The sequence below is a fragment of the Ptychodera flava genome, chromosome 14 (genome assembly GCF_041260155.1).
Source record: "Ptychodera flava strain L36383 chromosome 14, AS_Pfla_20210202, whole genome shotgun sequence".
Taxonomy (NCBI): Eukaryota; Metazoa; Hemichordata; class Enteropneusta; family Ptychoderidae; genus Ptychodera; species Ptychodera flava.
This window is the reverse complement of record NC_091941.1, coordinates 27,155,856-27,170,751: the sequence shown is the minus strand read 5'-3', so window position 1 is coordinate 27,170,751 and position 14,896 is coordinate 27,155,856. Positions and strand designations below refer to the sequence as shown.

At 36.6% G+C, this 14,896-nt stretch overlaps 2 protein-coding genes across 3 annotated transcripts; one reads left to right on the top strand and one right to left on the bottom strand.

Annotated features, from left to right (window-relative positions):
* The first annotated feature begins 1 nt into the window (after window position 1).
* Window positions 2–6,583, top strand: LOC139149966 (large ribosomal subunit protein uL4m-like). The gene is made up of 9 exons (XM_070722060.1): window positions 2–195; window positions 1,139–1,232; window positions 1,380–1,554; window positions 2,074–2,125; window positions 2,697–2,814; window positions 3,240–3,397; window positions 3,913–3,971; window positions 4,546–4,625; window positions 5,683–6,583. The coding sequence occupies exons 1-9, from the start codon at window positions 40–42 to the stop codon at window positions 5,838–5,840; spliced, it is 1,050 nt and encodes a 349-aa protein (XP_070578161.1). The 5' UTR covers window positions 2–39; the 3' UTR covers window positions 5,841–6,583.
* Window positions 6,528–13,331, bottom strand: LOC139149965 (proton-coupled folate transporter-like). 2 transcript variants are annotated; one of them, XR_011556176.1, is made up of 6 exons: window positions 12,967–13,101; window positions 11,086–12,048; window positions 10,175–10,417; window positions 8,941–9,039; window positions 8,514–8,673; window positions 6,528–7,925 (listed from the first exon to the last, which is right to left on the bottom strand). XR_011556176.1 is itself a non-coding variant. In XM_070722059.1 (6 exons), the coding sequence occupies exons 2-6, from the start codon at window positions 11,975–11,977 to the stop codon at window positions 7,814–7,816; spliced, it is 1,491 nt and encodes a 496-aa protein (XP_070578160.1). In that variant the 5' UTR covers window positions 11,978–12,048; window positions 12,967–13,331; the 3' UTR covers window positions 6,528–7,813. The 2 variants fall into 2 exon arrangements, 1 of the variants encoding a protein (XP_070578160.1); XM_070722059.1 differs by having other exon boundaries at window positions 8,956–9,039; window positions 12,967–13,331.
* Window positions 13,332–14,896: the final 1,565 nt, after the last annotated feature.

Here is a 14,896-nt window from a genome sequence, read left to right as displayed (position 1 = left end):
CATTTTGAAATAAAGGTCATTTATAATGTTTGCTTGCACATGTTACATGGCGGTGTACTACACTACTCTCAAACTGTCTGTAGAAAAAGCGATCTTTGTAGAGTCATGTTTCTTTCAAATTCATTGAGGTGTTTGACAACCAAGACTACGTGTCTTACTAGATCAACGACTTGTTGCCGACAGTTGCAAAAAATGGTGAGCATAAAAAATTGCAATCTGATCATGCTGAACCCTTTCAGCCTATCCACCGCAGTTGTAATATTTACACTAACAATTCTCTCGTGTGCTAATGAACAGTGTTTGGGGGATATTGTTATAAGGAATTACTTTATTGCGCAGGAATTAAGGATAGCCAGCTAATTGTAAATTCTTAACTCTGGTGGTCCATTATTTGGATAACAATGGATTAATGCGATGATGGTGATGATGATGATGATGATGGTGATGATGATGATGATGATTATGGTGAAGAAGAAGATGACAATGAACATCATAATTATGGAATTTTTTTTTATCAATTCTTTGTATTCTAATTTATTTTTCAGTATCCTCATACAGTTGTCTGAAGAGATGATTCTTTGTTCTCAATAGGAAAATTTGAAAAACACATAATTTTACCTCTATTCCTTCCAAGCAAGTTGCATGCTTGATGTCGAAATAGTGTTTAGTTCTCGATGTTGCAATAGTGTTGCACTGATGTGATGATAATACAATGTGTAAGCCAACAATCAAGAGGAAGCAAAAAGACTGCAGTTAGGTGCATTATCATAAACAGGGAAAAGCTTGTTCATTCTGACTTGTCATCAAAAAGGAATATCAGAATTACTGTAGTCATTTGCTGCACAGTGAGGCAAAGATGAATTTCTTGTTGTGCTGACTCTACAGTCTGAATTATTTGTATGAATAATTTGAAGCTCACCCTGCTGCTTTGTAGAGGAACTTGCCCAAAATTCTCTCTTTTAAATTCCAAGACTCCAAAATGCATACCCTCTTTCTACTAACTCATTTCTCATTTCAAAGGTATATAATGGGATTCTCCTTCTCTATGAGTGACACCCCCCTGTAATTTTTTTTATGAAAGACTGTCTGTCAGTACAGTACTTTTTTGGTTTATGTAGTTCTTTATATATATTTGCAGAGTTTATCAACAACGGTGTGCAGTCTCAAAGAAGTAACGCCTGACAATTTCAGTTTGGAGGATACAGATGGCACTGTCGAAACAATACAGAAAGGTTTGTGGAATATTTCTTAGTTTCAAACATGCTTCATTAGTTATTGCTACTTTTGTATATACTTTCCTTGACAATTCACCATAACTTAAATTTTTCATAGTCAAAGTGCATTTGTTAGCACAATTTATATTAAACAATTTGTTACAGATTTTGTATCAGCACAAAGAAGAAGTCATCTCCCTTTGATGACATCACGACCAATAAAACAGTTACCAATTCATTTAAAACCAAAGCAAGCATGGCTGGAATCTCTCAGTTCTGTAGAAGACACTAAACTTGGTCTGCTAGATTTACATCCAGATGTGTTCGCTACATATCCGAGGTAAAACATTTCATCATCCTTTAAATTTCAAGTCGGGTGTTTAAAATTTTTACTTTTACATTCAAAATCAATCCTTAAGTTGCAGCCCACATTGGTGAACATACCAAAAGACAGCATCTCAAAAACAGAGATGAAAAAGTCTAAATTTTATCAAAATAATACATTATGCCAGTAATAACAATCCATGTGTATTTTGTCAACATGTATCCATTGCATGTCGTCATTTATTATATAATTTAAAAGTGCCCTAACGCTTTTTAGCTACTTTGAAACAAAAAGTAACAAAATAACTAAATTCTGTAAATTTTTGACTTTCATGTTAGATCTCTTATGTGCATAAATACCAATAATTAATGTTTTTACGAGTGAATGGGTGTGTAGGTTACATGACTGAAAACTCATTTTAGCCTCATTGCTATGGAAATGTGAGCTATTCATATATAGGTCATGTATTCTGTTTTTATAGACTGATATTTTGAGGACTGTGATTTTACTATCATTAATCTCCTTTGTCCGTAGGATTGATATCCTGCACAAATGTGTTGTGTGGCAGAAAACATACAAAAAAGTTGTAAGTATCCAAGACATTTGCATTGATAAGTATCGTTAATTTTATTACTGTGAGCAGTTACTCTTAATACTTGAACAGTGTGATATTATGACGGCGTGTGGTGCTGAGGATGTGGTTTCTTTTGCCAACAGCTTTGTCATAAAACCACACAGTAGCCAAGTTACTTTCATTTTGTGACAATAAGTCCGTCATACCATTTCAAATACATTATTTTCAATATAATTATTTTCAATATAAATTATTTTCTCTTGTTTCTCTAACGTTAAAAGTTACAAGTGTAACCACCTGATTAACCTATGTGTATCATCCAAAAGAAAATGGTTTGTCCAAATGGATATGGAGGTAAAATGGGTAAAGAACAAGAAAAAGGAAATTTTTCTTGAAAATTACCATTATTCACTTTGAAGAAGTGCAATCTTTTGGAGTACCTCTCATGTTCAAGCTTGTTGTACCATCATTTTAGTTTCTTATGATTCCCATACATATCTTAGTGACTCATTCATGTGAGCATACATAACCTGCAAAATCACTATGCCAATTGGTGTTCACTTCTGATCTACCATGTGGACAGAATTTAGAAACTGTGAAAACAAGAGCAGAGAAGAGAGGTGGTGGTAGAAAACCATGGCCACAGAAAGGTTCTGGAAGAGCCAGACATGGTAGTATTAGATCACCGCTATGGAAAGGAGGTAGGCTCACCATTCATATGGTGTTTATGACCAAATATTGCATTTTGTTACTTTATATACTCAGTGAGGTGTGTGTAATAACTTTCGAAGGAAATGATGTGAAACTGTTCTACTGGTGGAACACATGCTCTGCTTTGTCCTTTGTTTGTAAAAATAATTGAAAATTTATTATTATTCTGCACAAAAAATGACAATTTGGAAAAAATGTACTGCAAGGATCATGGTAAATGAACAGTAGATCATGAAACTGTAAGGCCATGTTGGATACATTATTTTGGTACTAGATTTAAAATAATTTCCAACTACATCTACATTGTAGTTTTCAAGTTGTTGACAACGTCTGCACTCCAAAGATACCTGTGCCTGCCTGTAGTGCCCTGCAAACGTTTCTCAGTTTGTCCCTTTGAATTGTTGTGTTTTGGCAGGTGGTTCATCAAAGGGACCCAGAGGACCAAAGAGTTACTGGTATGTTCTACCCATCAGAATAAGAGAGAGGGGTCTCAGGGTAGCCCTAACAGTGAAATACTCACAAGACTATTTACATATAGTTGATTCTTTGGACATACCCACTCCAGAGCCTGAGGTAAGAGTAAAGTTCACATGTAGCCCTTTGATGGTGGTGTTTGGTTAAATGCTCTTTATGCAATTTCTTATATCCATTCATTGATGACCTTTTCTTTATGAGCTGATGAGACTTTTGTGTCAAAGTTTGAAATTTAATGAAAAAGGAAAGAATGCACTGATGGTGAACAACAAATATTTGACAGGTGTTGCATATGAATAATGCAGTAAAACCAGCAGTATGGATTGTGCTGCTTCATACATCAGTTTGTTCATTTCAGCAGTTTGCAGATATACTGAATGACTCATTTCAAACTTTACACAACGATAATATCTGTACACAAGTAATCCTTAAGTGCACTCATATTATTTATCTCCATGGTATACACATATCTTTTCAACTATCAATGGCAGTCACTCACTCTGTTACCTCACAATATTTTACTCATATCAAAATCAAAATACACTGTATACCCATATCAGAATCATTTGCCTGAAAAGATAACAGTCATTGTATACATCTGCCATCTCTCACAGTATCTTGAAGATCTGGCTGTTGAGAGGTACTGGGGGCCTACAGTTCTGTTTGTTGACCAGTAAGTATTTGCTGACTCAAATGACTGTATAGGAATGCTCAGGCTAACAGTCCTTGTATTGTAAACCGATAGCAGTGCATAGAGACTTGCTCCAAGTCTCTGGGCATATAAATATTAAAATGGGGTATGGCGGCGAAATTTAAGCTGTATACTTTGGCAGACTCACGTAGATTGTGGGGTAGACGTGATGGCCGAGTAGCTGCTACATTCGCCATAGGAAAGTCAAGTGACTAGTATATAGGGCCAGTCTACACTGCATATTACCAGTATGTACTAATGGATGCATTCCTGTATTGTGTAAAACCCCATTGTTAGTAATTTATATGATCTAGAGTGTATACAATATGTAATGTGTATGTTCAGGATTTCATAAGCAAGCAGTTACAGTAGTTCAATTGAGTAGTTGAGTTTCTTCTTCATATTGTCAAATTGTGTATAAAGTAACATTTGTGCTGGGCGAGTGATCATGAACGTGTTACATTAGTTCTTATTCTACATGTGGTGCATCCAAGAGTATAATAAGTCCAAGATGTTCACTCTAAACTTTGGCAATTGTCTTCTTCTGTTGTAATAGCAAGCCAATTGAAGAAATATCTCCAAATTTAATAGAAGCTACCAACAGAATCAAAACATACAATGTCATGTCAGTAGAAGGTAGGTAACCTCATTCTTAACAATGCACTTGGGATTACAGCAAAGCTAGGTATCTCTGGTATGATGTACGCTGAAAGTCTGTACAATGGGTGTACTGTTTTGTTTGATGTACCTTCTTATCTGTAAAAACCCATCAATGTTAAAACCTGAGAAAATTCCTTCTTAACAAAGAAGTCTGTTGTGTTAGTAACTCGTGCGCTGTGTCGCCTTGTCATATTCTTTATGGCAAATACATACGGTAAAGTATTTCATGAACTTCATCAATGAAACAATCATGATTACAATGTGAACTGCAAGCTTTCATAAATCATCAGGGCCTGTGACAAGCTCTGCAGTACTTTGGCTCAGAAATTCTTCTCAATCTATAAATTTCAAAATTTGTGTACAAAATAAGGTAGTTGTATTCTATATCATGTCACACTGTAATGTATCATCACTTCTCTGGGTAGATTTTCTTCTTTGAACCTTACATAACTATTGGCTAGAGGGTTTCGTGATGCAGTGCCCGTTATGACCTTGAAACAGATTTACATAGGCTGGCATGGACACACTGTTCTCTTCACCCCCAGAATGCAGCATGTGTTCAGTTTCTTCTTTGCATTGTCCATGGCCATTAAGTTTAGTTGATTTGCTTTAGTATGTATTTGTTTTTACTGAGAACTAAGTCAGTCTGCTTGATGTCTTTTCTTTCCTTCCATGTTTGTCAGACAAAATAAGACCTTTTTCTCTTCAGTTTCATATTCTGTTTAATCAATCTCATCATTCTACCATTCTACATATGGTTGAACATACCATGTTTTGTATAGCTTTAGAGACGGGTGTTGGACAGTGTATGATCAGAAATATTGACACCTTATAAATTGTATCTGAAAAGGCCATACTAGCATGATGTGAGTGGCAATTGACCATAAGTATCAGTGTCTGTGTCATGGCATATCTTAGTGTTTTGGTGCAAGACTACATCTGTAGAATCGTTTCTTGCTTTGACCAAGCACAGCTGAAGAGGTAATTTTGAGTTCCTGAATTGCTTCTAATAGGTCTCTGTCATCACTTGCAGGTCTGAATGTCTACTCCATGTTGAAACATCACACGCTGGTACTGACGTTAGATGCACTGAATTTCTTAGAAGACAGACTGCTGTATCTGATGAACAGATACACTGGGGACTTGAAATATGACGCCATCATGTCACAACAGCTAAACAGGATTAGTTAATTCAGGCAAAAATTTGAGTTTTTCCCCAATTTTGAAGTTTATTTTTCATTTCCTAATTTTATGACTTGTTCAGTGTATTTGAGTGAAACTTAAAAAAGTGGTATGCCATCTTCAAAATGAATAAACTTTGCCAGAGGATATCCGATGGTGATTTCCGTTTTCTAACACTCATAGCAATGCCAGAGAGTTGACATGTAAAGTTCTGTGCTCATTTGACCTGAAGCTTTAAGACGTTTGTGATGGGCAAGGAACCTTGGAGCAGTTTATGGTTTGCATCACCAAGCAAGAAGTGACTGACCTCATGATTGGAAATATATGATGAACATGTTCAGTGCCCCACGTTTCTCCTGCAGATCTCATTACTTCTGTACAAAATAATTTAAGACCGCATCAATCCCTGATGCCTCCCAGCAATGGCACATTTTTCAAGAAACAAAGATTTACAACAATTTATTGTCTGCTGTTGGTACTGGCGATTACAACCACGTGTCACCGCTGTCTGGGCATAGACCCTGGAACCAGAGGGTCTATGATCTGGCTGAGAACATTCGCCAAGGTTTTCTTTGTAAACAACAAATATTTATGAGTTCAGGCAAGGACTACCTTGACCCTCTCGAAGGTCACCTGAGGTGAACAACTCCTACAACATGTCATTTGTGGGTGATACATGCTTTTCATACCAGTCACTTCTGTAAATCTGTATTTTATTAAAGACTGTAAAAATAAAAACCGGTGGTAAATTATTCCGAGTGTTATTGTGACAAAAAATTCATCTGTCATTCCCTCAAGTTAACACACAACTACGGTAAGTCATTTTCATTTTCTAATTTATCAAAGTACTGAAAAGACTCATATTAAAATTTATGAAAAATTATGGAATTGTATTGCACATCAGTAATTCTGTACAGATTTAAACTAACCTTAAAGTCAGCTGAAATAGGTAATTGCATAATTTTCTATGCCAATTTGGCACAAATATTCCACCATCTACTCCAAATCTTACGCATTGGCAAATTTTACTAGACATCCAAGACTAATTTTCAGTTGAACTTTCACCTACTGTCTTGGGTATGTCACTTGAAAAAACTTGCAGTAATGTCAAATCTCAATACCCTATGGTCAATAGGGCATATTACTGCATCTATAAAATGGTAAACTTTACACTAAAATTACGCCATCAGTTAAATTACTTTGTCTGAGATAATTTTTTCTCTGAAAATCCATGCAACATAGCACCATGACATCTCTGTACTAAATACTTTGCTAAAATATCACAGATTTGATACCATTGATTGACAGAAACAAACTTGCAAAACCTTTCAGTGGATATTAATAGCATGTAGATGTTTGACTTTGTTTACTACACTTAATGTAAGTGATACATGAGTAAAATTTGTCAAGTCTCAGCTGTCATTCTCGTATATCTCAAGTTGCTGTGCTGTGAAAGACAGGACCTGCCTGTGATCACACATAAATAAGCCATCTGCATCAGGCCATCAAATCGTGATGAGTGTCTATGATAAATTTAAAATGAGAGATTTACACCAACACTTGTGATAGTTCAATTCACTTGGTGTGGATCACTGAATGCAAACTGACAGCCACCATGAGACTAAATCACTGGACGTGTCGCAGATGGAAGGTTGGAAGTTGATTTTCCATATTTTGTGACTAGATACTTTCTCAAAGGTACAAAGATTAAAACGACTTTATTTGAATCGGGATAAAAATTGAGTTAATCTGATTTGTAAATAGGTCAAAACTTGTCATAACAAGTTTTAGCATTTAAAATTTTTTTCATTCTGTTGACTTTGCACACTATCTTTGAATATGTAACACTATATTCATTGACTAAGCAATGCATGAGTATGTACGAGACAATTTTGTAAAGTTGGCAGCAAGTTTGATTCATTTTAAGAGATTCTATTGTCTTGACTTTGAAAGAAGTATAAAATTTTTATAAGATCTTAGATCTAGACATCACTGTTTTCATCACTACCATTGGCACCATCCTCATCAGCTGGGTTTTCCTCATGAAGGGTACCATAGTAGTTGGTAATTTGTCTCATACTGTAGCCAGTCATGCTGAAAAGAGGATATGAAGCAAGAGGTGAGTCGGCTGTCACACAGAAAATATCAAACATGTTTACATTAAGTTTAATTCCCATCTTAAGTAAGTATCTAGGTCCACCATAATATTTGAACTGTAACCAGAACATTTGATACTTTACCAATAATTCTGGCAGACAAGAAAGTACTTAAAAAATGACTAATATGAATGATGTGGAAAGGAGACTGGATCATAATATCACTTGGGTAAAAACACTTGATTTTGTAATTGCTATATTTCTGTGTACATGAGTAAGCTCAATGATATCACTGATAGAATATATAGGTTGGTCATGGTGGAAGAGAAAAATATCACTTCACTATTATAATTTTTTTAACGTGTATCTCACTCTCTCACATAGCATCAAGCACTGTAATTTCCCACAAGGACGTGTATACTTCAACATTTTATATATATATATATATATATATATATATATATATATATATATATATATATATATATATATATATATATATATATATATAATATATATATAGTGTGTGTGTGTATGCTATGTATACATACATATCAGATCATGGTGCATATACTTATATACTTACAACAGTAGGACCAGACTGATACCAAGTATGATAGCCATCAGGATGTAGACAAGTCCGCCATTGAGAATATGTAATGTAGCTGGATACAGTGAGTTGAAAATGAATGAAGCGATGAAACTAATTAGGCTCTCACAGGCTGCCATAAAGGAAAACAGACTTCCTACAGCAAAAGAAAACCATAAAGCATCAGGAATATGTGAGTCAGTAGTATCAGGAATAATGATAACACACTCATCTCCTACTCTGTACAGGTTGTTTTCATGCCCATAAGATTTAGGATGAACAAGACAAAAGGCAGGTGAGAAGAGCTGTGAAGGTTGGATGGCTTTTTGCAATCTCTGCATAAATCATAATGGTTGGAACTGTCAAGAAATCATTTCCTGTGCAAAATACACCAAGTGCCAGACTACAATGCAGGTTGGAGTACCTTAGAAATGGTTACCTTGTTCATCTGCATTGATAACTTTGGATAGCAGGGATCGCACTGAGGCAGCAGGTATTCCAGCCATACTCATTAGGACAGGAACTAAAATACAGCAAGAAAGAAGATGGAAATACTTGAAGATCAACCAGTATACAAGATTATTATACACCTGCATCTGTAACCTATGGAGTTTTGTCCTACATAAAGTTTCAGTATCAGGGGAGGAGGATTCCAATAACTTTGACGTGGAGTAAAATAACTTTGGATGTTATTGGATACTATTTTATCTCTGACCTCGTAACACCTTTACATCAACACATAGAAAAACAAGAGATAATTTTAGATTTTTTACAAAAAATATACATTTACATCTAAACATTCAGTACATCACGCAGTGAATAATGGTCAGTCCAAAACCTGTGAATTTGAGTGAAATTATGCTGCTGAACTATAATTTCTACCACATGCACTTCACTGTGCGGGTGTAGTTTTGTTCTATGCGCTTAGCGGACGTGCTGAACATGTTTCCAGTCAGTTCACAATTGCGCAACGCTGTGCACACCGTGCATCCTCAAAAGGCTATAATTTGGACTTTTTCTGGTAAAGTTTATTCACAAAATACCTGGATTTATGTTCTCATACATTGTATGCTTTGGTATTGTCCCCAACGCTGCGCTACCTCCGCTGTACGATGTACTCAGACATCAATTTGGGTATTTTGTGGATAACCTTATATTATCGTCATTGTAGATGGAGTAAGTGTAACCTTTATCAAATTTGTGTGAATGTTAATGTGGTATAATCTGAATTCCAGTGAAGAGTAACAGTTGGAGTAAATTGCCTAGAAATGTGTCAGAAGCAATGTCTTTCCGTGAGATGGAAGAATTTTCTCTGTGCTAGTGCTGAAGCTATATGCTTTGTGAAGAGACACTGCAGTTCAACCTGTTAGCGATAATAAAACAAATGTTCAGAACCTGACAATTCTGTTGAATAGCTGTGGACAAATTTGCTTTTTTGGTTCGATAGTTTAGACCTAGTCAATTGTATAGTACAGCCAGATAAGACTGATAAACTGTGGCGATAAGGAAAGAATTTTGTTTTCTCTTTCAAAAGGTTTCAGAAACTAGGGATTTAAATTTTCTTCAGCGTGTAGTTGAAGCTGGTCTTTATCTACTAGTAAATCTGTAAAAGGAGGCAGTACATCAAAAATGTAGTCCTTTTAAGTACAACAACCAACCTATGAACATCATCCAGGTCTCTGTGGAGAAGGCAATCATGACATAAGCTCCCATGCGGAATATGGTACCAATCATGGCTATGGTTGTGTCATGGAGAGTCGTCTTGCTTGTTAACAGAGGCAGTACTGTCAGAAGGCATAGGCCTTTCAAGAAGCTAGTCAGAGCAAGGTAGTATCCTGTTAAACTTGAACTCCAACCAAGGGGATCCTTTTTAGTGTACAGCACTGTGACATCTGAATCCCCTGCAAAATACAAGTTGAAATCAGCAGCATTTTTCATGTTTTATCATAGGTTGGAGTGTGAGACACAGCTATCACATAGACAGTAGTCAGGGTTGTATGTGCATATCTTTGATTCAAATCTCATTACACCTGACCTACTATCAAAATGTACATCTTTGCGGCAAATACAGATATGAATTTCTTTCATGGTAGTATTACAGCCTCACTCTCAGTTGAAGACACGCAATTTTCTTGTCAAAAGCAAATAATATTCATGAACTGTGTCATGAGATGGTACATATGCTTAATTTTATTCAAAACAAGTCTGACAAGAAAATCTGGGTCATAAACATAACAGGTCTCTACAGTATGCCCTGGAAGCTTATATTTCTTCTTACTGATGAATTTCAGCTGCAAAACATGTCACTGTTTTTGCCTGATAGGGTTGTCTGGTTGGCTTGAAGGGCTACAATAGGTTAAACCCGGAATTGAAATGGACCATGGTAAAAACAAACCCACATGCGCAAAATACGCATATTTTCCAATGCGCTTGTACACATGGGTTTGTTTGTACTGCCATTACGTGATCTTTTGGGTGTACTGAGTCTTTAGAACACATCTCATCCTTTTTATTTCGGAGTCTAACCATTATTGCTGTGACTTCATAGCAAAATCCTGGTGTATCTTACCACTTCCAACCAGTTGGAACAACAACAGAGTCATGGCGAGTAAAAGAAGGTGTAATCTCCCACTGTTCAGCCTCTTTTTGAAACAAACACACAGAGATTTCTTCACATTTTCCAGCCTACAGAGCTCTCTGCAAAGTTTTTTCTCAGCTTTACTCATTTGTATGTCCTGGTTGTCAGCTTGAACATTTCCAGGGGATGCATCTGGATGTTGTTTTCTCATTGTCTGCTTAACCTGGACTGATTCCTTCAGCCAAAGCAAAATGTACAGGAATGTCGTGAGGCTTAGAGCACCATAGAAAATAAAGACCGGTACAAATCCAACATTGTCTATCATGATACCCCCACATAGCAATCCAATGGTGCTGCCAAGAAAAGTCATGGATTCCACAATTCCCACTCGCCTTGTTCTTGTCTCTTTGTCAGTGATGTCTGCCATGTAACTGTAAACGGTGAATGTGGTGGTGATGAATCCACCAGTGCAGCCCAGAAGGAAGGATCCAATCAGGATGTACGGCACAGGGAGCCAGATGTACACGGAAGAAACAATCAGTATTACGGCATATATCATGGCCGCAATACAAGGCATGGTCATGGGAATTTTTCGGCCAATTCTGTCAGACCATGATCCAAGGAAGAGTGCTGTGAGGATTGAAGGAACAGTCTGTACAAGGTTGAGATAAATCAGCCAGTGTGATGTACCTGTCTGTACCTGTTCCTCCTCCTCTTTGTGATGTGTCAAATTGTCACATATTGATGAGTTGTATAGCTGCATGCATGTCTTTTCATAGATAAGGTGTTGAACACTGGTGTATTGCAGGAATGATCCCAGCATGTTCAGAAACATGACAGGTTCTACAGTCACCAATCTCAGGTATGACATCAGGTTGGCCATTTTGATTCTTGGTGGTAATTCTCTGTGGGGCGGATGAATTTGATGGTGGCACTGGATATAGAGCAGAAATCCTGTAAACAAAAGTAATGAGAATATTACATATTTTGTTTTATTTGATGTGAATTACAGGGGAAGTTCTGGTACTTCTTGGGCATTTTATGCCTTACAATTACAGAATCATAATGGTTAGGTTCCATGTAAAATGGTTGAACAAGAAAAAAGAAAATCAGATGAAATCAGGGTAAATGATCATACATTGTTGGTAGAGGAACTGTGATTGTGATGTTTCAGTTTCACTATCCCCCTCCTGTGAGTCCACAAGCACATATACACACATTGATAACAATAGGCTTGGGCCAAACCATTATGGTGAAAGGGTTAAATGCCATCGTTTGTTCATTCAGATTTCTGCTGCGTCATTTTACAACATCCTGTGTGTAAAACGCTGACTCTCATTCTCAAACCAAGGATGTACAAAAATAGACGATCAGCTGAGCGGGACAACGTGTGACTTGAATGAAGAAGGGTTGTCGGGATTTTTAAACTTGACGATGCTCAAAGACATTTCTGCTGATTTTCTATTACATACACCATAGATCTCATTAGCTGCAGTACAGGTTTTTTTTGCCCGAGCTACTATATTGCAGCTAACGTTACATATGATTACTATTGATAGATATTAAATCAATCACACAGGTGTGTCTGCACCTATGCACGCTTGTGTCAAAACATTGCGAATATCGGAATAAAGCGATGATGTGTGTTAGAAATCGTTTCCGTCTCTTTAAGCTCCTTGGTTTACATAACGGGATGATTTTTCTCGCTTGTAACTCATTGCTACAATGGTAAAGTCCTCTCAAGGTCGCATGCTCGACAACACAATTGCACAACAGAGTTCGAAAACAGTGATTCGCTTCGAAGCTCCTCCTGACAAGCATAGTCTGATCATGAGGTGATCTCTGCATGTAGTTCAGAAACCTTTGTCTTACCGTCGATCGCGGCGTTTAAATTGTGTATCAGGAACTCTTGACTAAAAATGTCGTTGGATAGCCATGTGTATGTGTTGGATTACGAGGACATTATCAGCAGAGTTTTACATGGAACAATCCAAACAATACTCTCAGTCTCTTTTGAGTAATCGTTCTTGACCTTTGCCCGCTCAATCTTCTGCGCATGCGGAGAAACTTTCCCGTTTGATTGGGATTTTGTGGCTTCGTATTCTCCACACCCCCCCCCCCCCCCCCCCCCCTCTCTCTCTCTCTCTCTCTCTCTCTCCCACTGGAGATCCGGTTAAGTGGATTTTGGAACTTTTTGCACTGATTTGATCGTGAGAATCTTCTTATTGAAGTATAGTCTGTGTGATCATGGAGAAGAAAGTCATGTCCCGTGATGTGACAAAGAAAATCCTTGCTTTCAAGTTACTTGCCGATTGAAACATGAGGAAAAGTATCTCACTATGCGTACCAAGCCCCGCGATGAAATGGATGAAAAAGTTTGTCAGTTGTTTGGGACGACACTTATTCACAAATGTAACAAAAACAAACGCGAGGTATTCATTTCAGTCACATCACAGGAAAGTCAGAAAAAAAATCAAATAAACAAACAAACAAACAAACAACGAATAAAAAAAACGAACAAACAAGTAATAAAAACAAAAACTCAAACAAGCAAAACAAATAAATAAATATAAGAGAAAACAATAAATTAAATAAGAATTGGAATAATTGACCGAACATTACGCTGCGTTCACAAAAAACGGTTAGGGGGGCTGGAGGAATTCAGGGGGATTCGAAAATTTTGGGGTTAGTGGAGGGGGGACTTGAAAATTTTGCTCTACCTGTAGGGGGGACTTGAAAATTTTTGGGTCCCTTTTGAGTTTTACATTTTCCAATTCCAAGTTTTTGTAGGTAATTCAATGAAAAATGAATACCATTTTTTATGTCATCAAAATGTTGTAATGTTAGTAATAATTTAACAAAATCTAGAACCATTTTGTCACATTTCATGACTTTTATCTCGAAAAAATCTAAACGTGTGATTTGTCGTAAAAAACAAACTTGAGCCTCGTAACAGGGCAGAAGCTGCAACTGTTAATGATTTCTGCAATATTTCTATGCAATATAACAACTACAGTTTCTTGCTATCTCCCTACAGCATGCTCAAACACACAATATTTAGTTTGTCGACAAAGCCTGTATATATAAATATAAATATGTATTTGGTGATAATTTAATTGGAGTCCAGACTGACAGTCAGTTGTCAGTGATACAAATGCATGGTACACATACATAGGCTGTGATAGCCAGCTGAATACTGGACAATTCAACATGCTGTAGGGAGTAGAACAAGAACGCAGTTGTAAAACTGAACAAAAATATTGCCAAAATTATCAAAGTTAATACAGCTACTGCCTACGGGTAGTGTCACTATCAGATACTACCCTGCTACTGCAGTGTCACTGTCACTGCATACCTGAACAGTGACAGAGACAGCTCTGACTCTGATGTACATGGTAGTTGAAGAAGAGTTTTGGTCAAATGACACTCATGACAGTGAAACTCACTTGTACACAAGATCAGGCCAGAGAGCAACACATGGAAGAAAACATAGAAATGTTTGAATTCTGGCATATGAGAATAATCAAATATTAAAGAAAAAAGATGGGGTCACCATGCTTGATTTTCTAAATTTTCACACTCTTATTATAAAATGATACAGAAGTAAAACTTTGAATAGTAAAGACTAAAAGAAAAAATATGTGACTAAATGGAATTATTTATTTTTTAATCAAATTTGCAATTATCACACCCAAAATTTCAGAGATTAAAACATTTATTTGATGGAATATTTTAACCTTCCGGTATTGTCAATTTTGAGTAGCATCTAATTCATATAGGTCTTGTAGTTTTGAAACAATTT